The 27,574-nt window shown below is 38.4% G+C and overlaps 1 protein-coding gene across 1 annotated transcript; it reads right to left on the bottom strand.

Annotated features, from left to right (window-relative positions):
• dmrt1 (doublesex and mab-3 related transcription factor 1) lies at nt 1–27,378 on the bottom strand. The gene is given in 8 exon segments (XM_073466122.1): nt 1–161; nt 14,209–14,211; nt 16,488–16,683; nt 19,492–19,551; nt 19,553–19,573; nt 23,241–23,398; nt 25,524–25,698; nt 27,160–27,378. Coding segments are annotated over 8 exon segments (993 nt in total).
• Between the last annotated feature and the right edge of the window lie 196 nt (nt 27,379–27,574).

Here is a 27,574-nt window from a genome sequence, read left to right on the forward strand (position 1 = left end):
TTATTTGGTGGCGTCATCAGGGATGATGGAGTTGACGGTGAAGTTTGGGGTCCCGCTGCTGGCCTCACACTCAGCATGGATCTCAGAGTTAACCAGGGAGCTGATGGACCTGCAGGTTATGGTGGAGTCGTGAGGAGTGGTGTTGATGCCGGTCGGGAAGGCTGCAGAGATGAGACAGACAGAGAGGAGGTCAGCTCATACACTTGTTTACTTTGAACTGTTCAAGACAGACAATCCAACAGCCATGGCTACTTCAAACAAGGACTGGACAGAGAGCTTCGCGTTCTGTGTTTTCATCCCTTAAACATACTGCCAATTGTCATGTGCACTTCCAAGTACAACAATATGAATGCCTTTGAGAAGAATATAGACATTCAGGGTTCCAAGTAATTTATCCTAGTATTTCCTCTATTGCCATCATCAGGTCAAGCTTAGAATTCATCCATTTGTCCATTTTTAAAACCAAATACCCTCAAAACTGACTTTATAATCTAGGACATATCTGCAGTCCATCACCATCAAACATGCTTGGTGTTCTTGTGTTCTTACTCGCCATCCTGATTGTTTGTGTATGAATAAGAGGATGACATAGAAAACATGAACTGTGAGCTGATCTGGTTTTGGCAGTGATGAGGGCTGAAATCATACTCTCAGTCAAAGCGATGCATTTATTTATCATGGTTTTTGTTGTGGGAACACTAGAATATGTTACATCTGGTCCCTGGTGTGAGATCAACATGTCAACATCTCCACAAACTGGGCCATGACAAAATGTGTTTGCGTGAGGATAATTCAAAAAGTGGTAATTTTTCAAAACTAGCTTGTTTTTAACTTCATGCATGTATGTTAGCTTAAAATGTAATAAATATAATAATATAATAATGTCACAATCATTCTTTCAAAATAACATAAAAAAGTATCTACACATTATCATGGTAAAAAATTATGAAAACATAATTAAAATGTAAATATGGTTAACAAAAAATTTTAAAACATTAGATTGTTGTCTCACCATGATGAAGTTTATGCATTCGGAAAAAAAAAAAAACCTCAAATCTTTCACTTCTCTTTCAGGTATTGAGCTACAAATCTTTTTTCTTGGATACTCCTCAAAGTCATTAATATGATAAATTCATATTGCCTCGGAACAGCAGCACACATAAAATATAAAATGTCTGCGTACTGTAAGGCGAGTAAATAAAAAGGGAGAACAGAAATACTATAGTGAGACAGACAAAACAGCAGAGCGGTATCATCGGCACTGCAAAATAAATGGTCTCTCTGTTAGTGCTGTATTGGCCTGATATAAATATGACTGTACAGTAAAATGATTCTTAGCAAAGCTTAGGATTTATAGCAAATTGAATCAGTCAGCAAAAAGGGAAGACACTGAACACAAAGCAAAAGCATTAGATCTTTTACAGTTAACATGAGAGCTATGTGCATCCACCCATTTTACACTTGTCTACAGCTACTGCACACACTAATAACACTGTGAGGCCAGTGCAGATTAGGCTGGTTAACAGCAATCTGTTGTTTGTACAGTCAAATGTTACTCACCTTTGAAAACAATCAAAATACGTGTGATTAATTTTCTGTGGACTGACTATTGTCGATTAACAAACGAATCATTTCAGGCTTCTTTTCCAACATTTCTGAAAATGTTATCAGGTTTACAATAAAGTGATATATTTATCTATTATTTTTCAGTAACTTATAATAAAACGAATAATTAGTGGATGCTGTTTCTGTGCTCAGCTATTTTGATTCTTCAGTGGTATCTTAATCATTTTACGGCCTTTTAATTAGTGTTAATCCTAGCTAGGGATAGATAATATTTGACTTTTTTCTATACTATTTCTAGAAATGAAGCAGAAATCGATACCTGATACCTACTTTTAAATTCCTTACATTGAGGAATAAGGGAATGTTTTGCTAAAAAAAACAACAATTTTTATTTAACAAATGAAGCAAAAATTCTCAAATGTTGAGTGTTTTCTGAAAACAAGCAGTGATACAAGAACTTTTCCTAAATAAAATACAGTCTTATCTTATTGACATCAGGAACTACCTCATCACGGAATAAGTAAACAATTCACAACCATAACAAGACATTTGATTTTAGCTAGTCCTACAAACAAAAAGTAGTAAGGTAATAATTTTTGAAGCAAAATGCAATTCAACTTAACATTCGAGTGTTTGCTTGTTTTTTCGTTTTCATATCGTTACCTATATGTTCATATGTTCACCTGTGTGTCGATTTCCATTTCATCCAAGTTGGATGTAGGAGGGTCTCAGCCCAAAATAGACCCCATTAACTTTTGGTGCAGATCTGGATAAAGGGATGAATCCAGGACATTTTCTTTAATTTCTAAGGGAATAATGCATGGATCTTAATGAAAAAATCTGGCATATGGTGGTATGCTGGTATCTGTGAGTGAGTACAATTTGATGTGGATTATGGTTAAGTAGTTTTGAGAGATTTTAGTGATACAGGGCTATCAAGCTTGATATTGGATTTGATTAAATTAAAGGGGACTGTTGGACCTTGGCGGATTCTGGTTGTAAGTTGAATCTCTTTGGGTTTTAGACAAGACATCACCTTGGATTTTAAGAAATTAATGGATATTTTTTTCACTGTTTTCTGACATTTAATAAACCAAATATTAATCAATTAATTAATCAGAAAAACGATCCGCAGATGAATCAATCTTGAAAACAATCATTAGTTGCAGGCCTAATTATAAGAGAATAAATAAACTGATCCCTAAAAGGAAAGCTGACCAATGGAAGAAAAAATGTGATTTTTAAATTAAAATAAAACAATCTTTAATTTCATTGTTTTTTAAAGATATTTGACAACCACCAATGTCAGATGAACCCTAAAAAAAGTCAAGTTCCTTCACAGCCTTTTACATGTTCTGATTATGATGGACTGTCACATATATACTCAGATTAACCTCCAGATCAGGATAACATTAACACAAACAACTGCTGATGTCCAGCATTTCCCAGAATCCTCTAATTTGATTGGCCTCCCTCATGCTTCCTCATCCCTCACCCTCCACCATCTCTCTCTCTCCTCCTCAGCAGTGGTGGGAGGGAAAAGAGGAGTAATTTTTCTCCTCATTAACTTCCTGATTGGTTTCGGACTCCAATTTTTGCCCGTCTGCAGTTTGTCACCAATTCCAAACTGGCAGCCCAATCGTTAATACTAATGTTTGTGTAGCTAAGTGCACCCTGCTCTTTTTTATCCCTCAGCGGTCTTCTTGTACAGCAATAACAGCATGTGGGTGGGGGAGAGTGGCTGTGAATTAGCCCGTTCACTGTTAATTCTCAGCCTGTTCATCAGCAGGAAATCTATGATGTAATTAAAGGCTGAAAGCAACTGGACGTGTTAGTTTCACTGGAGATGTTAAATCACGACACACTGCTGTACACATGTTCTCCGCTGCTGTCGTCTGCTCTCCTGTTTAATACAGATTAATGTTGCTGAAACACCAGAAAGCCTTGTTCTCAATTAGCCAACGAGGACCTGTTAATGACACGAAGGCTGCCACTAATTAAACAATTAACAAATTATCATCAGTCAATTACATTTTCTGGTATTTGTTTGATATATCGATGGTTTGGTTTAAAAATTGTCAGTAAACTGTCAAAAGAGTTTTCAGATCCTACAGTAACGCTTTGCAATTTCTTCTTTGGTCCATCCAAAAATTCAAAAATATTCATTTTACGATGATATAGCAAGAAAGCACCAAATCCCCACATCTGAGAAGTTGGAAACACATAATGTTCGGCATTTTTGCATGAAAAAATTGTATTAATTACATACAAAATTTTTGTTAATCACCTGTCTGTCGATAGACTCATTAATCAATCGGCTAATATAATCATTTCAGCCCTAAATGCCATTAGTTTGCTCCATTATTGATGTAGTTTGCAACCATTTTGTATAATAACTTACTTATTGTCTTAAGCTTGATTTCTCCAATGCTATCATTTAGCCCATCTCTCTATAATAGAAACCTTACAATCATTTACACATTGTTATACTGACACAATCACAAGGATTCAAAAAATTAAAAACAAACTGCTCAGGAGCTGTGATTCCAGCCACAAGCTCCACTTGTGCTGCTGGGTAAATGCTGGTTGTTGAGATCACACGTCAGTTTTTCAGAAACTTTTTTTTACTACAGTTCTTCAGTTCATCCCTCTGCATCGCCTCCTTTCTCATCTACTTTCTTTGTAGTTATTTAGTGTCGTTTTTCTTCTACTTTTCTTGATCACAGGATTTCCTTGCATTCCTATTTATACATGTATGGATGGGTATCAATCACATTTACAGACCAAAATTAGTCCGTAGTAGTATTGGAAACTGTATCAAAATTGAAAGTCGACCCATGTGACTAAACGAAATGTAAATAAAACTTTGACCAGTTCTTCAGATGGAATGGAGTCATGTTTGTTGCGACCGATGAATGCAAATCCAATATTCAGATTTCTGGAGTAACAAAACCTTAACAACAATCTGTTCATGTTAAAACATTTTATTTTTTATTTTTGTGCTTAAACCAGTCTAAGAATAAGAGATCTATAAGTTTTCAGCTGTGATAGCACGATTCTTCTGATACTGTATGTTACAGTTGTGAGTGGTAATAAGTGCACTTGCTACATATCTCCTTGTGAACCATATTAAGAGAAGTTCTTATGTAAGATGTAAAGCTCAGGCAGTGTACAAAAAGCAGTTTGTAACAAAACACAGACTTTACCTGCTGGTGATGTTGAAAGGGAGTTTATTCTTCTGAATGAACTTTTGCCCTTTTCCCAGTCACTCAGCACTCTATATAAGATTTCCAAACTATTAAACAGTCTTTGTGTGGAATAACAAAAGGAAGCTTTTTTAACCTCCCACTTGTCCTGTTAAGAGAAGGAGGGAGGGAGTGAATGAAGGTGCAATCATTTCTGCTGCTGCCAAACAGAGGAACAAAAGCCCAGATGTGAGAGGAGATGGTAATTCAGTCTGATCCAGCAGGGATAAGCTCTCTCTCTGTGGGTTTCATACTCTACACTCATCCACCGTACACAAGGGTCATAGGGGTAGATAACACTTAAGTAAACACACACACAGGCGTGCACACACACTCACAATTCACCATAAAACTGTAGTGATGTGAGTAAATTACTGAAGTATCTGGAAGAACTGCACTATGAAAGAACAACTGCAAATATATTCCCTTTTCGAATAACTTAAAATCAGTTTAGAGGAAAATATGCGTGCAGCAGATTCTTACTCAAAATCTAACCATTCACAAATTCAGAAATAAACTGACATAGCAAAATGATAATGATTTGTTATCATTATACTATTTTAGGGTTCCAAAATATACCAATTGCCCAAAAGTAACTCATTAAAATGTCTCATTCTTAGACATTCTCAGTCTAAAAGCAAAACATACAATAGTTACAATGATGTAAAACAGAAAAGCTGCAAATCCACATATTTAAGATACTGGAACTTGCAAATGATTGTGAATAATATAACTGATGATAAAGACAATAATCAATCATGATCGTTTTAGCTTATCGTTTAAACAGCTCTGTATTTTCTATAACACATGGTATATGGATATACATGTATTTTTGTGCACTTTTGAGGTGAAGCTGTTGATTTTGGACAGGCCTTTATATTCCAATTAAAGAAATCTTACATCTTAAACACCAGTATATAATGATATTTTAGACAATAGTTTGCTTCTGACTTTGTGGTAACTTTGTAACTTTGTGATAGTTGACTACAAAAAGAAGGTAATGCCTGCACACGTACTCCATGCCACAAAAGACAACAGTTGACAATGCCCCTGTGCACAAAGTCAGGTCCATAACAGTCACACAGCCAGGCTCCAGTCTTCAGAGACGAGTGGAGGCTGTTAAAGCAGCAGATTAATACATGCTATACATACAGGTCACATATGTAACTTTAATGAATGAGAAATTCATTATGTTGACACACTTGCTATGCACCTGGCTGCAAGTTATTATTTCACTTAAACCACATTAAAGGGATTTTTAAATCCAATGTGACATTGAGTGTGAAAGTTTGACAAAATAATCTTAACTCCATCATCATTCGGTAGTGTGTTCTGCAGATATAATTTCCTCAATGTCACAATATTCAATGTACAACCTGCAAGTAACCAAAAAACAACAAACAATCAACTACATCAACTGTTTGAATATGTCAGTGTTGTCCAGGGACAAGAACACTTAGTGGAGGCCATCATCAAGGGAACAAAAATTCAATCTTAAGAATGAAGAGTTGCCTGTCACATGACAAGGTTGACCTGGGATTAAATGGCTCCCATTAAAATGATACGAGCTGTGTCTAAACAAATACGTCCCTGGCCAGTTTGAGAGGGTCCCATGAGTGTCCCACTGAGGACGACCCTTGTATAGATGGACGCTCCCCTCTCTAGAAACGATATGGGCGTCTGGCTCCTCATCATCAGGCCAGCAGCAGGGTTTAATGGCCCAGAAAACTCAGTCAAAGAGCAGACAGGCAGGAAGGCAGGCAGGCTTTAAATACAGAGCAGTGAACAGTGGAGGCTTATGCCACTCAGCTGATGTTCACACTGCAGACCTTCACCCCCAGTTTCAAATCACTGCTTATATCAGACTTTTTAGACCAACTCCTAATCTGCAAGGCTTTTAAAAACTAGTTGTATCTATTTTTTTCTGTTGATGTAAGTGCATTAAATGAACAACGGCGTCTCATGAAAAACTTAATTTTTATGCGACATTATCTACATGGCAGAGCTAAAAACATTCAACAACATAACACTGAAGTTGCTATCTTTCTCCAAGAAATTAAGTTTATATACTTCTCGACAGATTTGTCAAATAAAGTACATTTTCGCACTGGATGAGTAAAATTTGTTACTTGCTAGTGGTGCTAGAAGAAAAATCAGAGGGTCACGAAAGTTATAAGGATTCATCCTCAGGGTACTATGAATGTCTACACAGAATTTCATGGTAATCAATTAATAGTTGTTGAGATATTTCAGTCTGGACAAAAGTGGTGGACCAACCGCCAATGCCGTCCCTACAGCCAGGCCTCTAGCATGAACACGTAATCTGGACGGACACTGGTTTCAAACATAATTTCAAGGAGACGTAGCTGGACATCTGATGATCTGTGTCACATCAAGGAAATCATCATCCAAAGTGGTATTTTCAGTTACTGTGTGAACGCAACCAAAGAAACCTGCTCTTATTGATGTGAGGCAAGTGTTAAAACTGTAGTAACCTTCCTCACATTTGGTTTGATTTCATTCACTGAGGTTAGGCTGAATCCAACTAAATGCATTTTTCACAAAAGAGTTGAGTTGAACTGTGACTACAGCTCTAACAGTAAGCCTGTGCTACTACTAATTTCAAGCAACATCAAACACCTTAATCAGAGAACTAAATAAAGAGTCAAATAATAGCTCTTGCATTATCGTGAATAAGGACTATTCATTATATTTTGTGCGAAGTTCAATCTTCCACATATTTCTCATTCACATCTCTCAAATGCAAAGCTGTTGAGACAATTGTTCAAAGGGATGCAGTCTCTTGTGCAGCCATTACAGGGGGTCAGAAAACACTTCAATGCTCATTATTGCTTTGCTATGGAGCTGAAGGGCCAATGCAGACTGACAGAAGGCATCAGTGTCGGGGTCAAAGGCTAATTAAGCAGTGAGGAACCTTTGCTCCTGCATTGTTAACCAATCTGTCCCTGGTGAAGATGACTGCCGGAGAGGCGTGACACAGCCCTCGTCCCTATGTTAAATCTCCATTTCGGTTACTGTGCCCCATCAACTCACAAAATGGCCTGTCAGTCTATCGTTGGGCTTTTTGACACGATCTGTCGAAAAGTTATGGATATGCAATAATGAGCCGAGGCGGCCAATCAATATTTGTGGGACTTTTCTATCATTACATTTTAAACAAGAGATTCATTGTGAGTCGACAGGGTAAGAAAAATGCCAAAGTAAAGGACACAGGAAGAGTGAAATATATTGCTATGGAAAGAAGGACGCCTCCCGCGGGTGCTAAAGCTGCCATATGTGTTTATCCAAGTCGTTCAGCTGTTTCAGAGAGCTGCCAAGGCAACATCATTTATCAATCCACGCTGAGCCGCTGCCGCTGCACAGGACAACATGAGGAAAGTGACTACAAGAGCATGATTAGGTAAAGGGGGGGGGGGGGGGGGGGGGGGGGGGGCATAACTAACCAAGTTTGTTTTATACAGAGATATCAGGAAAACAACATCCACTTTATATGTGCGTAGAGATGTGAGTATCCATGTATGAAGTATTTTATATGCAGATTATATTTAGGTACATGCAGTAAATGTGCTGATTTTGTGATGAACTGTGTTCGAATGTTAGAATTGTTTTATGAGTGTGGACGGACATTCATTTAAAGCACTCAACCCTCCAGATAAGTACATTACTGCAAGAATGTTAGAATGTAAATCTGTTAATTTTTGCCATTTCCTTTGTATATATGCAGGCTTCATTTTTGTTGGGATCAGTGAGGAAAAAAATGTAAATTTATATATATATATATATATATATTATATTAAAGTCTAATTAGATAGCGTAATTCCAGTTATAGTGGTTAGGAATAAGAAATGCTGTGTTAATTGCTGTATTATTGATGCACATTGCATCTTAAAGGAAAAGACTGTCTTATTCATTTACTGCCTTTCTTTAATATTAATGTTAGCATCTTTCTAGAAAAATACACATTGCCATCTGTAGATCGCAACATATATATCAAATACATTTTTCATCGACTGCGTCCCACTGTAATTTCAGCGCCTGTCGATCCCCAAAAAGTTTAACCAATTAGATAGGGGTGGGGCAAAAAAAACAATACAGCAATATATCATATCGTATGGAATGAATAAATGCATAATAAATCTGCATTTTTAGGGGTACTTTGTATTCTTCAGTTATCTTGATATATCGCTAGATGATCGTCTTGTAATGTATCGGTCTTTGCATCTCTGTATTGTGATACTATTGTTATCGTGGGCAAAGTATTGTGAATCGTATCGTTTGATTGTCACCCCTACAATTAGACGGTCAGGGCAACCTGTATGTAGCTTAAGAGGCCAAACCCAGAGCAGAGAAAAAGTCTACACACAAACTGTGTCTGCTTTTTGAATTGCAGGCAGCCTAGTTAAGCATATTAAACTCTATCATCTCCTCTATTATCTGGATTATAGTATCAGGACAGTAGCAAGACAATGTTTAAGATGTTAAAATTTACATTTTAAAATAAGGAATTCTTGATATAAATAAAAACTTTAGACATAATCATTCCTTTCCCATGCACATGCTGCATTTACAGATAGGACCTTTGACTGAATCAACTCATACTACCTTCAATGATTAAATATTGCTGCACAAAGAACAGTCAAAGATAAAACAGAATTCAACAGAATCACACTTCATTTCATTTCAAGCCCCTCAATGCTAGACAGTGTGAGAGGTTGTGTTTTTGTGTTTTGTATGTGTGTGTGTATGTGTAAGTGAGAGAGAGAGAAATAGAGAGTGAGGGGAAGAGGACATAAACTACACAGCCCTGGCCATTTAATGTCTCCACAGCCCCAGGCCTGTGTTAATGGTGGTGTTGTACAACACATTACAACGGTGTTTGTGCCCCGAGCAGACAATTACACTGGTATTTAGCCCATCCACAGCCCCAGAGGCTATCGGGGCACTTAGCAGCACAGCAGGGTGGGGAGGACACTCTGACAGGCCACACAGGACTTTTCCACTGTAACCAAGTGCCAGGACAGACACTCAATCAGCCACACATTCAGTGAGGCTCTCAGTGGCCTGACAGGCCCCCAGCAGAGACACTTTCTCTGCTGCGGGGTCTTACTTACAGATTGAATCAAGTCACCGCCTCAACAAAAATGCAACCAAAATTAAGATATTTCCTTGGGTTTATCAGCCTACAAGAGGGGAGGTCAGAGAATAGTACGTCATTCCTTTAAAACTGCAACATTTAGTTGAAAAGCCACATTCTTTTAGAAGGGTTAGGTACTAGGTAACATAGTATTAATAGCATTGAAATTATTAAAATGTATTTAAAAATCTGCAGCTGGTCATAACTACACGTTGAACCATTCAAACCAGTATTTAATAGCAAACTTAAAGGGCACTACGTAGTTTTTGGAGAAGAAAGTCAAACTCTATTAATGAGGTAATAACACAAACTCAGAATTATTCATTTTTTCCATGACTGAATAAATAAGCTGTTCTCAGAGGATAATAAGGTCCTGAGAACACTGTTAGAAAGGTGGAAGGGTCCGCCAAATATGAACAAAGTAAAGCAGTATGAAACTGTGTTGTCCTTTAAGGTCAATTCGTTTATTTTATTTATTCAGTCTTAGAAACAAAGAGAGTATTTTCATTTAGTTTGCTTAGGCAAAAAAAAAATCAGTCAATAAAGATCTTTCTCTTCTGATTAACATGTATTCCCCAAAATTACATAGTGCACCTTTAAAGTACTTAAAACTTGTTGGTACAATATTAATTATCAAGCGAGAAACCTTACATCACAATCCAAACCAACAGTCTTATTCCAGCCTTGGCTTTTCTCAGGTAGTCAGAACAACACAGAGTACATGCACTGAGGTGAGTGATGTTCTCAGCATGTCAGTGACCAAGGAAATGAACTCTTGCTGCTACATGACATGAAACAGCACTTCCTTTGAAAAGGTCACCTCTTGGGTTGGAAGTACCGATTAGTTTTGGGTTTAATAAATCCAAAAGAGTGAGAGGCCTGTTTGACATCTCCAGAATGAGTGTGGCCCCGAGTGTGTGTACACATACAGGCATTGTGTGTGTTTGAAAGGACTTCCTTAACTGTTTATGTGTGTGTAAAAGAGTGCGTGGGTGTGAGCAAGTGCAAGTTTGAAGTAATCTGATCTAAAAGCAGGCAGAGCCCATTTTACACACGAAACAAAGAAACTTACTGACGCCAATCTCTCTGTCGTTCTTTTACTCCTTCTTTTTTTTCAGAGGAGGCGGAGAGCCTGAAACGACAGACTTTATACGCAGTAACTCACTTTGGTGTACAGTGCAGTATAGATTGAAGCAAGAAAAATCAATAGAATATCATCTAGAAAGATAGTAATGGATTTCTAACTTAATGGGCTCACACAGGTCTATCGATTAGCAGGATTAACATCTGCAATACCTCAACAATCTGATTTGCATTTAAATTACTGTATGCTCCGTGCTGACACCAATATAACAAAACAGACAAACATACAGCCGGCACAGCGGCCCTCGATTTTAAGGTCTGACTTTAGTATAAATCTTGTTTTCAAAAAAAGTAAGACGTACGTGAACGGAAAGTTGCTGTGCTGACAGCTTGCAAAGTTTTTGAATTTTGCAAAAGTCCAGACAAGGACGAAAAAGAAAGAACATAAACACCGACAGACTCGGCTTGAAGCTGTCTCCTGTAAGACTGAAACAGCCATAACTCTTATGGGGCAGCTCATCTGAGCCTCCTCGGTTAGATCTTAGTGAGGAAGTGAGGCGGGTGTTTGTGGAGAAACAGTGTGAGTGTGTGTGTCTTTGTGTGTGTATGTGTATATATGGAGGGGGGTGGCAGTGTGAGGTGAGATGTTGGGAGGGAAGCGAGGTGGGGTGGGAGTTTGATGGACTGCGCTGTCACCTCCCGCTCGGCGATTTACGGCGGCGGTGCTGCTGACGAGCGCGGGGCAGTAAACAGGCCGGCCGGGGGCGTATTTCACAGAGAGCTGGCTTTTATGAAGAACACCAGGACGGCTCTACCCACAGCTCCGCCCGGCCCGCCGTGACGGATGGAGAAAGACGCATGACAAGCTTCATCATTGTTTGTAAATCTTAACTGTTCCCGCTCACTAACTCCAGAAGGCAATTTTGCGGAGACAGCGGGGCCTGCGGAGAGGGAGGGCGAAGAGGGGGGGAGGAAGAGGAGGAGGAGGAGGAGGCGAGGAGGGGAGGGGGAAAGGACAGCATGCCACTCCTGAAGGTTATTTGGATCTCTGTATTTGGCCAACTGATTAGCCCTATCCTGGGAGGGAGATAAATCTGACAGGGCACTGTTTGGCAGCCAGGTAGAAGGGGAGGGCAGGTAGGCTCAGAGCTCACAGCTATTTCCTCCTCATGGACGGATCCCGAGGTGCACAACATGTTCGTTCAGAGTAAAACAATTCAAGGATTAAAAGGAGACATGGATGAATTTCAATGTGCTGAGGCAAATGTCAAATTAAATATTCTGTATATTAGCTTACCTTCCTGATTTAAGTTGTTTTGGCGATGTTCAATTCATCATCAATTAATCTGATTCTGATTAGTCATTTATTCTCCTTTTAAAGTCAGAAAATAGTGAGAAAATAGACAGAAAATAGTGGAAATGTCCACCACAATTTTCCAGAGCACGAGGTGAAATCAGATTCAGATCACTTGTTTTATCTAACCAACAGAGCAAAATACTGATCAAACATTAGTGGTTTCATTGATAACCCTAACCCTTCCAGATTCTCAAAGGAGAATATTTGCAATATCTTGTCCTCTTTGATATTGAACTGAACTGTTAATGGGTACAGGGTATATACAGGAATCCTGAAGCTAATTTTAATACCTTTTTAAGACACCGCGGATACCCTGGGGTACTATTAAGACTGTTGAACAAAACAAGTAGTTTAGTTATTTAATATGAAGACATCAGCGCAGGCTGTGGGAACTTTTGATGGACATTTTTTTTTTTCACACTGTAGACTAAACGTGGACGGATTAATTGATTAAATTACTTTCTTGTCCATTTATCTTTAAAAATCCTCACATTTGGGAAGCTCGAACCAGAGAATGTTTGGTAATTTTTTGTCAAAATTACAAGACATTAATTTTCGCTTGCTTGATTGTTCATTTAATCAGTAAAGTAATCATTTCAGCTTCAATTGGAACTAAATATGCAAGTCACTGTGGATAAGAGCAGCTAAAAAATGTGATATACACTAATTCAGATGAAAAACGAACAAGTACAAAACCTTTTGGAAAAAGAAACAGAGAAACACTTTTGCAGACACATTACCTAAGATACAAAGTTCATTACGTGATGCTCAAGAACAAGAACAACATGCTTATAACCCTGCAGAGTGATTTATACTGAGCTGATAAGATATGAATTAGCTTTGGAACAACATCAAGGTCACATTTCGAGACTTGCACTCACACACCAGTGGTACACAATGGGGAAGGCTAGCATCAAAAAACTTTTTACACACTACTTAGACACAGAGACTCTTGGAAAAGCCTCCTCTGCAGTGACAGGGTTCACCTTCAGTCGGTGGAAGCTTCCTGTTCAGATACGACTCACACCCACACACTGAATTTGGTAGAGGTTGTACCAAGTAGGCACCAAATGTTTAGACTGGCTCTTTGACACTACAATACTGAATCACATCTCTTACAAAGCTCCTCTCTTGGCTTTGTATATCACAAAATGCTGAAAATTGTTTTATAGGTATCCATCCTTTGGCAGACCTTAAATCTGATCCCTCTCTCACATAGTATAAGACACAGTTCATGGTCTACAATATGCACTGTATAAAAGAGGGTTACTTCAACATAAATAATTTCAGATGCTCAAAAGACTCTTTATCACTGTCCTATCGTATATGATCAATTTTGATAGTATACCGTAGTATGATTCCCAAAGACTGTAAGACCGTCTTACCAAGTAGGTTACAAGAAGTAATTTCAAATATACGTATATTTGGAAAACTTCAACTTGAAACGTCAGTCGCTCACCAGCTCCGTAGAGATTGATGAGTTTTGTTCATCATTATGAACAAGGGTAGTGTCTTTTCCTAATTGTAATTAATGCTATGGTTGCTCAGCTTTTGCATGTTTGAGTGTTTCTAAGTCTGACGATATTTCTTCATAATAAAACATTTCAAAATAATAAGAAGAATATTTAATATATTTAAATCTAAAATCTACAGAAGGGAATATCACTCTTTGATTAAAAAAAATACACAACTTGGGACGAGATTTCACTTCAGTTTAAGGGGTCACTGAAAACCACTGATTTAGGCGGTTTGTTTCTCTGGTGTTGGAGCCTGCCCTGAGCCGACACCAAATGTGGGACCACCCGCTGAGACTGTTGTTATCTTGTAATGAAGCATGGCGATTCACGGCAGGAGGCTGACGTGGGACCCTCACAGGAAACGGACAGGTGAAAGTCATAAACAAATACAGGTATGAGGGAAGATGTGGGGGTCTTGAGGTTTGCGATGCTGGTGGTGTCAGCAGTGTATTTCACTAAGAGAAGGATGTTGATGTTGTAGTGAACACGCTCTTCCCCTATGTCCTTTATAAATGAGCTAAAACATACAATACCACTGCTGTATAACAAATCAACTTCATCTTTTAATTCTGAAAAAAAGATGCATGTGTTATGGGGGTGTGCTATGGGGTAAGATCAATAATCAAATTGCTGTATTTTGAGTATAAATTACAGCAGTGCTTACATTTCTGCACAATAATTACAAAATAATTTAAAAAATGTTTTTTTGGACATGTCATCACAACCCAGGGCAAAACACTATACAGCCTTGGTTAATTACAAGAAAAATACAGCTCAGTTTTACACAAAATATGGCCTCACATAACTGAAAAATATCCCTGCACTACTGAATGTGTGACAGATGCATCAGTGGGAAGAGCAATATGAACTCCAGACTGTCCAAAAGTCAAAGAAGTATGAGTGAGAGCAGCATAATAGGAGTCAGCAGTAACCTCCACCATGGCTGCACAGACAAAGAAAAGAGCGCCACCTACAGACGTTTTGAACTTAATAATCAATCTGCCCCCTCACTGACTCACTGATCATCAAATGTGCAACATGCAATCCGAGATATGCAACACGAGATAATTTCTTGCACTCATTCTGGCTAGTTTCACTTATAAAGCAAATGCCATACACAGCACTAGCAGCCCATACATGAGCATGCAAGATCCTTCTATAACGATGTTATGTGCTCTGACCTTTTCTTCTCCTCTGTTCTCCTTCCCTTCTCTCAGGTGCTGCTCATCAGGCAATGAGCCCTGCCCCATATTTACGGGAGGGTGGAAGAGAAAGAGCTCTTCTTCTTCCACAGACCAAGCAAGTCCTGACGGTTTTTAGATTGTCTGTCTTTGTCCTCAGTTGGTGTTTTGTTTTCTTTTGAGGATAGAGGTCTGGTAGTCATGTTTATGTGGCTTTGTTTGTTAGTTTAGGGAAGGAAGTTCTGGACCACTGCGTGGCTGGCCCAGACTTCTTCCATGTTTTGGTTCATTACGGCCAGGCCTCCAGACTCCCATAGTTTTGGTTCATTTTGGTATTATTTCTAAATAAACACTTTCTTTTGTAAACTTGTTCTCAGGTATGGTGTCCTGTTTTAATATGTTGCTGGTCAAAGGTAGAGACAACTGTTTGTTTCGTTGTGGCAGTGACATATTTTGGGGCTAATAAAAAAAAATGTTTTAATGATGTTGTTTAACTTTTACTTTTTATGTCTGCAATTTGTGAGTGACATTTATGAAACAGATGCTGCCATTTATGATTTGTATCCTCACAGTACTTTTGAAATGGGCTTCTAAATGCAGTGAGTCATTGCACCAAAGAATTACTTATTCATCTTTCCAAAAGAGCACTAAAACAACCTTCTCCCCCACTGCACTGTGCTGGATCTTCCCTCTTATCTCTCTCTCATCGTGCACTTACATGCATTCTTTCAGGTTCCTCTTATACTTTACTGAGCATATTGAGCAATACACACAATCTGATTTACCCACATTCACAGGTACTGCGAAAGGCAGAAAATCCAGGCAACTATCGTCAGCAGCCATGCTCAGCTGACATTCCCATCTGAGACTGGTAGCGAAGAGTGCCAGAAATCAGAGATCAGATCTACTTCATCTTTAAACATGATGGAAAGAAACAGAGCTACACCTTCAGGTCTTCGACAGTTGAGCGGCTGTTTTAAAATCGATTTCTTCTTTCATGATAGCTGTGAATTATAGCCAAAAGATGAGCTTTCTGTCATCCTTTACCCAGAAAAGATAACAGTAAGGTGAGTACAAAGAACTTTTCTTCCTTTTATTCATTCATGTACATTCTCAGATAGGAATTGATGAAACACATACATTTAAGTACAGTCAGAACTGCATACAGAGTTCTGCATTTGAAGTAAAAGTAAGTACAGTAAAACTAAAAAAGCTTCACTTTAGACTAATTTCATCTTATAAATTTTATGGCACTCTTGACTTGAGTGCAGTCCTCCCTTGACTGTACTTAACCACACTGTGTTGATAAAGTCTGGGTAAAACTTTATGGGCCCTGAGAAGTGTGTGTGTGTGTGAGAGAGAGTGTTTTTGTGTGTCACTCACAGGCTGCCATGGTCTCAGAGCAGTTGTTGTTATTGTTGTTATTGTTGTTGTTGTTGTCGTCCAGGCTGAAAAGGGGTGGCAGACAGGGGGCAGAGCCGAGGCCCTGAGTCAGGTAGGTCGCTGCTGGGTAGTAAGAATGCATGCGATACTGAGAGGGCATGTTGTGGCTCGACAGGCGGCCGTCACCGTGGGGCATCTGCTTCAAGCAAGAAAACACAGAAACAGACAACTTTACACACAAAGGAGGAAATTGTCTTAATGCGCTGTATTTCATAGACAATATCTAAAGATCAGATTCCTGGCGATCTCAGATCCAGAAAGTGGCAGTCATAACCCACCAGAGAGTCTTCCATTCTTGTTAGGTTTGGATGATTTAACAAGGTATTTTAGGATGAAACTAGAATAGAGAGGCCACTAAAGGTTGTTTTCATCATCAATTCATCTTCTGCATATTTTCTCCATCAATCTATTAATTGTTGAGCAAATAAAATGTCAGGAAAGGGTGGCAAATGTCAATCATGATCTCCTACAGCACATGGTGACATCTTCAAATGTCTTGTTTTGTCTGACCAACCTTCCAGACAGAAGGATTTCTGCTTTGAAAATATTCTATTTAATATCACATCCATAATCTGTCAATCAACTAATCAACTAATTGTTTTAGCCCTAAAATAAAATATTTATATTTAAATATAATTCTCTGTTAGTCTACATCTGTCATAATCTGAGTTTGTGCGGTGATGCTCGTGGTTACAAGGAGGCAAAGAAACAATCACAGCAGAGGAAAGTGTGAAGAAAAAGAGCAAAGCTTGAGACAGCTGATCATGCTGGAGCCAGAGCTGTGCTTCCTCATATAACTTTGCCATTCTCTGTTGCATAACAGGCTACATTTCATCCTCTGCAGGAACACACTCAAGGCGAAATCTGTCTAACTTCATTAATTTCTATGTCCTTGATGCTATTTTATTTAGCAACAAACTCATTTATTCATATTTTCTTCTATAAACAAACTATTTAAACATTGACTATATGATATCCGCTCTTCTATTTACAGAATATCCATGCACACTGACCCCAGCACCACCAGTAGATATATGAATGCATTCGTTTGCTGTTTTTATTCAATGCCTTTTTGATGAAGCTTTGTTTTCTACATTTGAAATTTTCAAATACAATATAAACACCATTGTTCTATGACCCCATTCACGTATGTTTGACTCACAATGATTTGACTGTTCAGTCCTTCATATCAGCCATCAGATATTCACAGGCAACACTTTAACAACCTTATCTGACAGGAGGAAATATAGAGATAAAAGAATGTGGGTGAGAATTAGTAGTGTTAGAATTTGTGGGTCTGTGCCCTGTGTTAAAAATGGGCTGCAACACACAGTCCTCTCCAGTCCTCAGAAAACTTTAAAACGAGCTGTCTACTCAGCAGCAAGGCCGCCTCACCGAGGGTTTTCAATTTCACTTTTATGGAATTTGATTTCTGTCAGCCTGTAATATGTCACCCGTATTGTCCACACCATCAATTCTCCGACAGCTTTATAAACTGTTATTTAAGCTACACTCAGCTCTTGTATTAGGCTGTGAAAAATACAATAGAGATTGGACTGGAGTCTTGAAAGTGCACCAAGCTTACGGTTTGCAGGACACATACAGCACCAAACAAAACTGTCTTAGTGAAAGTTGCTTACAAAAACAAGTTTTGTCAGGCTTACAGAGGAGGTTTACATCTAGTGGTCAAAGGCAGTGGTGTGATGCCATATATAAAGTTTAAGACTCTTTCTCAATGTCCACTGGTGGGGAGAATACTTTAACTATGGTTAGATTAAAAGCTATGAATATGCAGTCAGAAATTTGCCATCTAAAATAATTTTTAGTCTGAGTTATCTAAACAGTCAATCCATTGTCAAGTCACATGACATGATTTCACTGTACAATAATTTCTGTTTCGTGATACAAATTCTTCCATTCCCTGACAGGAGTTGAGTCACTCCAGTTTGCACAGCATATTGTTGAGTTTGACGATGTGTGTGTGTCACCTGATCCCTTAAGATTTATGTTTTAAGGTTATGGGGAATGGTAAAATGGAGCATGAGATGAAAAGAGAGATTGGTGTGGCGTCAGCGGTAATGTGGTTGTTGTATCGGACCGTCATGGTGAAGAGCATGCTGAGCACCAGGATGCCTCCTGGGCGTCTTCCTTTGGAGGTTCTCCAGACCCTGGGGTTGACCCAGAACAAGCTAGAGATTACATATCTCATCTGGCTTGGGAATGCCTCAGGATCCCCCAGGAGGAACTGGAAAATGTTGCTGAGGAGCTTGTTTTACTCTGGTAAAGTAGGATATACTTGGCTATTTTTTGTCTCTTCAGTGAAGGGAAAGCTTCAGTTGACATTGAAATCACATGCTATTAAACATAACATCCTGTCAGTGCTTGAGCTCCACTGTAATGTTGGTTTGTGTACACAGTTTTTTCAAAAACATACTGGACAGTAATCCCACAACCACAATCAAACATACATTTTATGCACTGTTACACACCCTGTATCAAAAGAGTTCATCAAGGTAGAAACAGCATATCTGACAGTATAACAGCAACTTTTTTTGGTTTTGTTTTTCCACTGAGATCAATTCAAAGAGCCGTTGTGCAAAGGCTGGCTGGCAGATTCATAGATGAGCGGATGATGACTTGATCAAACAAACAAATGTCCAGAGCCCATTTTTAAATGAGCATTAGTAGGTTAACAAATTTTAATTCACAATTTTGGCAGAGGTGAAGGGAGAGAGTTTAAGTTGTTGGTTGTGGACAGAAAGTCATTATTAGCCAAACTGAAATTAACAATAACTCAGTGACACCAGTGATAATGTGTGCACACTACATTATGGAATACATTATAAGAAGAGAGACAGATATTTACCGTAATGCTGCTAATTATCTAAAATACTTCCTCTAAGCTGACTGGCTAAATTGCTGACTCCTGGGGGGGCTTCCTAACCTCCCTGAGAGGGCCTGTCTTCTTATCTGGCACCATCTCCTGTCTGGAAGCTCTACACCACCCTTATATTATCATCATCCACCTGCATGACAGCCAAGCACAACAGTGAATGCACAGGAGAGGAGAGGACGAGGTAGATGGCCTTACACTGATAAAGACCACAGTGTTTCATGGGTATGATTTAGTAGCAGGAAGAACTCAAGACTTGTAGATCACTATATTGTGACAATGGCTTTTGCAAGATTAGCTTTTGAAGCTGAGAATGACATTTGCACTTCAGGTTGCCTGAGGAAAATAAGCTACTTAAATAAATGCTCTGCACTTGTTGCAAAAAAGATATTTTGCAAGAAGGCAGCGTAGCAGCCAGAATTACATGTTGGCAGTGTCATACGTACCATATTGATATTTCCACAATACGTTTCATGTCACATTCACATTACATGTTTATGAGCTAGCCTACATATCAGGAGGTGGAGAGGATGGTGGTGGAGTTACAGCTAGGAGACCACTAAATGAGATGGCGCTTCAACATTTGTTAGTATGAAACCACTTGATATTTTTAAGGATTCCTCGGGACAGTTTGCAGCAGTGTTGATGGCGACAAAAAAATTATGTTTTTGACCAGACATCGGGACAAATCCAGTCATGTTTCTGGCAACAAAACCAGGTAATTTAAGGCAAAACAACATCTGTTTCCTAATCCCAACCAAGTGTTTTTTGCCAAAACCTAACCAGGACATAAGCACAACATAACATTTTAAATTGAACCTAACTAAACACACATATGTGAACATATGTTAAGTTTCAACAGATCTGTGGTTTGCAAAACTTGCCATACATTGCCAACATTACTCTGGCGATTTATTCTGGGTTTGCACACTGACAGAACAAACAGCTGTGCATCAGGCTATCCTGGAGCCAAACAACTTAAAATTTTGTAGGTGAAAATTGCCATTAAAAGGATATTTGTTTAAATCATATAATTTTAAAAACAATGTAAAATATACTTTCACCTGATGTAATGATGCAGAGCAGTGCCACCCTCAGAAACTAACTCATGAACAGAAAGTCAATGAGAAAAAGATGTCACAGCCCAATGCTTTTTGACTGACAAGTTGTCTCAGTGCAGAAAGACCACAGTGAAAAGTGCTTCATGGCAAATATGGAGACAAAAACAAAATTGAGTAACTCAAGGATAATCACTTCAGTTGGGGAAGCTGAAATTGGAGTATAGCCCATTAAATTGTGAAGGTTTAGGACAGGTAAAGGAGACAGAGGAGACACAGGAGAAAAGCTTTTTTTAACCAGTGGAGGCGTTATAATTATTCCAGTTTAGATAATAAAAACTAAGATTAACTGCGTCTTTTATCCCTAAAGAAATATTCCATCACTTTTCGTGATTATATCGATACATTTCTCGTTACCAAGTGTGCACTGCCACTGTTTGTGGCACTGAAACTCATCTTCAAATAATCAGCTCTTCATGCAAATACAAAGAAAGTGGCCCCTGAATTTGAATAACCATAGCACGTAGCCCTCTCAACCTGACAACTTCACTGAAAATATCATAAATCACAAAGGAGGATGGCTAAATTATGCTAAAGACTGCTAACTGATTAGCATTAATGTGCTCACTTTCTCCTTCGAGCACTGAGGCATAGCGGTTTGTTCCTCTGCCGACAGTCAATACCATTAACCTTTGCAATTCAGGCTCTGCTGTGCGCTGGCAGGTTAGCGGAGGCAGTGACCCCAAAACTAGATGTTGCTATTGGGGGAACGTTGAGGGGGGTGGAGAGGGGCGTGAAGGGGTGGACAAATGTTCTTCATAAAAAACAAACCACCTCATCTGAGATCACCAGAGAGTTATAGATCTAATTTGCTTCACGCACAAGCTCATCTCATTGGACACAATAGAGATACATTTAAGCATAAATCAGTGTGAATATACAGATGGGTGAATGAGGGACCAAGTGTGTGTGTTTGTGTGTTGGTGGGATGTTAGGTACTGTCTCCCCGATGTGTCCTACGTTATAGTGTAAGTGCCGACATTAAAGCAGACACTCTCATCCATCTCTAAGGAAAACAAAGAAATAAAGGTTAAAATAAATCACAACCAGATCCAAAGAAAATTAACTTCTAATGTCCACAAGGTGATGCTTCCTATCTTTTCTTTTTTATTAGAAAATATCTTCCTGTGAAGAGTTTCTGTGCAAAGATGAGGCATCATAAACTTTTTATCACATGGCTTTTGTCTTTTTTTTACAGTTGCATTGTGTATTTGAACCCTAGTTGTGTTCACATCATCATATTTTGTTCGGCATTTCTGCCTTCATTTTATAGTAAATAGCAGCGACAGACATGAGAAACATGGGGTGACATGCAACAAAAGTGGAGAAAAAACAAGACTTGTTTTATCCACAACCCATAGATATTTAGTTTACTGTCATAGAGGAGTAACAAAACCAGAAAATATTCACACTTAAGAAGTTAGAATCAGAAAATGTTGACATTTTTTCTTTAAATTACAATGTACTCTTACTTAAACTGATTAATAGATTATCAAAATAATTTGGGACTTATCTAAGACTCAAATGTAAGTGACACTGCAGTAACATACATAGTCCAGTATAAACACTGTGGCACGTAACAGTTTGATCTATTGTTTGATATGTACAGTCCAGTATACAGGTGTATATACAACAGCACCGTACTGTGTGGGGTCAAGCACCTAGCTCATGGACAATTTGACATTGCAACGGTGGATGAATACTCCAAAGGACTTTACAAATTTCATCGATTTCAAAGGCATTTTAACTAATTTGCTCTCATACGTAACAATAATTGGAGGCAGACGATTTATTGGTGCTTCTTTCATCCCCTCTAGCTGTGCATCCACACAAAGGACTGATGTGTGTGTCATATTACTGACACTTACGTGATGAGGTAATAGAGAGGGAGCCTTGTTCATGCTGAGGTGACTTGTAACTAAGCGGCTTATTTTCCATATCTGTGGCATGAAGCAGCTTGGATGTGAAGTCACCCCCTCCAACATACACACACACACACAGTCAAACACACTTTACAGCACTTCATCACTTACCGTACACCCAATCCATCTCTTTAACACAGAGAAGAGAGGCGCTAGGCTCTGTTTTTTAAAACTCTTGCATATGACTCTTATTACTGGCTGAATCCTAAACCTTTCAGTGTAACAGCCATCAGTTTTACTGCTATAATCAGTCAACATACAATTCTGTGCCATCACTATGTCTTAGGACAGAAGATGTTGAACAGACAATATTAAAATTCAGTGTTTTACCTCATTTAACATTATTTTTATCAAAATGTTAGCATGTCCCAGTGCTGGCTGATCAGGGGAGTTGGATTTAAACTGGGTTGATATCTGGCTGTGTTTTTTATAATAAGAGGTTCCTTACTGACCACAGCTATGGAAGGATAAAAAAGTTTTAAAAAACTTCAGATGTTTTTTTTTTTACATCTTAAGTGTTCAGGCCAATGCTCAATAATACTTTTCTAAATATTTTTTTTTATTTTAAATGCAGGACTGTAGGCCAGTTTCAGAAGAGATGTATTGTGTCATAATCAACTAAATTGCTTAATCTTATACAGACAGTTTTACGCCAGGTCAAGTTTGAAGTAACATATAATGACAATATAAATAAGATTAAGAATTGTGTAAACAGTGGCACAAAAATCCTCCCTTGAGGCAAGCCAAGTTAAACACATACCTGGTATTGCTGGTAGTTGTAGAGGTTGCCGTAGTAGGTGGGGTAGCGTGAAGGCTGGTAGAAGTTGTAATAGGAGGTTTCCAGCAGCAGGTCAGACAGTCCGTCAGTATGAGCCCGGGCAACGGCAGACGGGCTGGAGGACGATGCCGAGCGACTCCCTGGAAAACACACACACAGAGGAAACAACAAATAAGATCACTTCAGAGGCTAAAGTTTGATGTTTGTGGCTGGATTTACAGATTTTCAGATCATTACTGCATTAAAAATATGGATCCAAGGATTGCAATTATGTCCAAGTTTTAGTTGTTATTTTTTAACTTGGATTATTAAGTCAATGTGTAAAACTAACCATGTTTTTTTATCAATTATATATCCAACAGAGCTCAAGAGGAAAACTAAATCTTTATTTCTACAAATGAGTTTCTGCTGATACTGAAAACCAATGAATGAAAAATGAAAAATGATGCGATGAATTCAAGTCATACAGATCTTGGCTTGCAGTAGTTCCTTTGAACAATCATATAATAGTAAAAGAAGACATGTTTCTTGAACTTAACAAGAATTTTTATGGTCGTTCCACCACTCGCTCAAATTGCTATCAACAGCACCATCTGCAGGTGACTGGTGTCACCATACAGAAATGCAGCTTGCCCTATCAGGACAAAAATGACCATCAAATCATCATTATTCCTTATCTATTGCTCTTTCCTTATCAACAAGGTCACATTCTTGTCAGGAAGATCCTGAGCTTTCGCTCTGACACAATGAAGACAGTGTGCACCACTGAAGACAAAGATAATGACATTTTTTGTCCCCTGTTCTAATTCTTGTCATCATTGAGTCACAGAGTGCTCAACTCCTTTTGCCACATCAGTCTTTCCTCTCTGTTGCCAAGCCAGAGACCTGAAGTTCATTCTCACGGAAACACAAAGCAGAATCAAAGCGAGACATGAGCAGCCTTGACCATTCGTATTGCAACTCCTAAAATTTTGCTATCAGGCTGACAGGGAACACGGTATCTGTGTCTGCCTCCACACCACCGCCAACAAAGACATCAAGGGTGCTCTTTCATGCTGCCGCCACCAAATCAGCTTTAATTTTTACTTTTAATCCCATAACATGTCTCTTACTGGTTTTCTATAGTGTCTCTAAAAATACTTAAACCAGCTGTTGAACTGTTTTTTGCACAAAGAATGTCTGGGAGTGGGAATGTCAAAGGAAGTCTGTACTAATGCCGCTTTGAATAGCATTTTTGAATAACAGAAGCTTACTAGATCTTAAAGAATGTATTTTATAAAGTAATAGATGTATGTTGATAAAGAAGTCCTTCCTTTCTTTATAACAGGATGCAGACACTTAGAGATATATCTATGACTATAAAGTGTCTATTAATTATTATGTCATAATAATAATAATAAATAATATTCTGTATTGATGATGGATTAGTAAGTTAAATGGACACTGCTCTCATCTTTGTGTTCAATGAGTTTCCACCTCTTTCCACTGATGGATGCTCATTGATTGGTATGTAACTGATTGCCTTGCAAGGTCCAGCATGGGAGGTTTGTTCCTTTACAAAACGTAATTTCAGGATGTTTTAGGGCCATTTTAGGAGTTTTAATTGTATTTTGATGATTAATGGGATAATATCGTGAATCACAATTATTTAGGCCAGGATAATCGTGATAGTCATGATCGTAATTTTCATACCTTCCCATGCCTCGCAAGAAGTGAAGTCTATTGTTATGTGTGTATCATAGCAAAGCCTAAAGCCAGCACTTTTGTCAATTATAAGGAAACCACTGATTCTTGAAACAAATAAGGCTTTTAGATCAAATTTCACTTAAGAATTGATTGTGCATCTATATAGTTTACGTACTGATGTCACCTTTTCATTTGATAAGAGCACTCAGTAGCTAAACCAACTCCCTACTGCTGCAAGAATGGATAGACAGGGTTTTAAAAATAGTTTGATTTTAGTACTTTGCATTTAGAAAACGGTGTGTTTTGTTAGTTAACATTACACACGCCCATAAAATGGTTTAGTTAATGTTGCTCTTCTTCATTTTAGTCTTCAACAATAAAGTTTTTATGAAAACTTCTGTTTCCATATTTTTTGGCATCACCAAAAAATGTTTTCCATACTTTCTGGAGCTGTTGTTTAAACAGAGCCACAATGACACACATGTACAGATGTACAACAAGCTGTTGGTTATTTTATTACTGTGACACATGACAGGATGGAGGGACAGTGTAGTTATATCTGTAATAGTAATATCTCACCTGTGACAGCAAGGGGGGAAGTGGAGGTACTGCTTGGTGTCAGGGATCGTCCCTCCACAGAGAACAAGCAGTCTGCTCCAACTTCATTTTTCACCATCACCTCAGGGTCAGACAGAGGAACTGGACTACAAATCCCGAACTCCTCCTCCTGAGCCTGCTGCCGCCTCAAGGCCACCTGGAGGGGAGGAAAGAAAACAAAACTGGAGTCAATATCAGCTTGATATCGCAAAGACATAATAATAACAATGATAAAAATAATAATAATTAGTCCTCTGTCTAGTCTAGACCTTGTCTTTAGCCACTAAATACAATTCTTTATATTGTTTTATTATTTTCTTACATACAAATAAATGAGTGTATCAAATAGATAGGATTGATGACATGTTCATAGTCACATTGCTGCTGTACCTACCAATACAATGCTGCAAATGAAAATTAATTAATCAGAGATAATAAAATAAAATAATATCTTATATATATATCATATTATAAAATAATAATATGATATGAGTGAGATAAGATACATAACACTTATTTGCAGCCATACCAATACACAACATAAATATACAAGCTCTACTTGCTCTACAGAAGCACAGCTTATTAACAGGCACTATTATTGTATCCTTACAACAGCTGAAACCATTAATCAATTAGTTCATCAACAATACATGATTCAATCAATGATTATTGATTCATTGTTTGAGTCACATTTCAAGCAAAAATTCCAAAAATGTACAGACACCAGCTTGCTAAATTTGAGTACTTACTGCTTTCATCGATCTCACAACATAGTTGTTGGGTGTTGGACTTTTAATTGTACAATTACAATTGAATATGTGAAATTGTGAGGGCTTCCCAACATTTACTGGACCAGATAATTAATTAGGTAATAAAGAAAAAGTGGTAGATTATGGTTAATGAAAATGATTCTTATCCTAGTTAGATCCTTGTTTAAAACGTTTAGATAAAGATGCTCACTTTATTTGTTTTTTTAAGTTTTGTTTGTTTTGTGGCTGATGTGAGCTGGTTGCTGCCAATTTTCCATCACAATAAATAAATAACTATCTATTTATTAGTGTGTTTGCTTCCTGACATAGTTTATAATGTATAGTTAGTGTTGCTTATTCCCAATAGATAACTGTCAAGTCAAGTCTATGCTATTAATGAGCCAATCCAAAATGGCTGTTCTCAAAACCCATAAAATGTTGCTCCAAGCTACACAGCACAAAGTTACAAAGCAAAGAACCACAACATGTGGGAAAATAAGCTGCTCTACATAGTTACTACTATAATTAACTATAATTAACAATTTTCTGGTTATAAACTGTAAGCAACAAGTGTGGCCATATGCAGTCCTCATGAAACATATTAGCAGTTTGTAACTTTATGTAAGCTAGCCGTGTATAAACTAAGCTAGCTAGCTTTGGATTTTAATACATTTATTAAAAAAAAAGTTGAAAGAAAGTGAACTTATCCATGCAGTTAAAACGTTTACAGATATAATTCAAAAATATTTTACGACACAACTAACTGCAGGTTGCTTTTCAACAATCTATTGTTTCGCCCATCAGCTTGTTGTTTGAAGCAGCTCAAGCTAGCCGCGCCAACAGGTGAAACACGGTGAACGTATGGTTACCTGGGCCGCCATGACTCTCTGCCTCTCCGCTATCAGTTTACATTTGGGACACTGGCACTCCCTCCAGTTGCAGAAGCGCTTGTGGCCCTTCAGAGGAGACGTGTAGCCGTGGTTCCTACAGCGGGAGCACTTGGGAATCCTGGGGGGTTTCTGGCCTTTGGATGGGGACAGAGGTCCGGTGGACTCTGGCACCTGCTTGCTCTGCTTGTCTTTGCTCATGGCTACCAGAAACAAATTGGAAAAAGATTTTAAAAAAAATATGTGGTGCTGACTGGTAGACGACCTAAGTCAGTGATGGTCCCAGCAGGCTCTGTTGGTTAAATCCCGAACTGGTGCCAAGCTGGAGGCTATAAGGTCACCGTCCCTCCCCGCCCTGCTGCTGCTGCTGCTGCTGCTGTGACTTGTGGGAAGAAAC

This window comes from Pagrus major, chromosome 5 (assembly GCF_040436345.1).
Source record: "Pagrus major chromosome 5, Pma_NU_1.0".
Classification (NCBI taxonomy): Eukaryota; Metazoa; Chordata; class Actinopteri; order Spariformes; family Sparidae; genus Pagrus; species Pagrus major.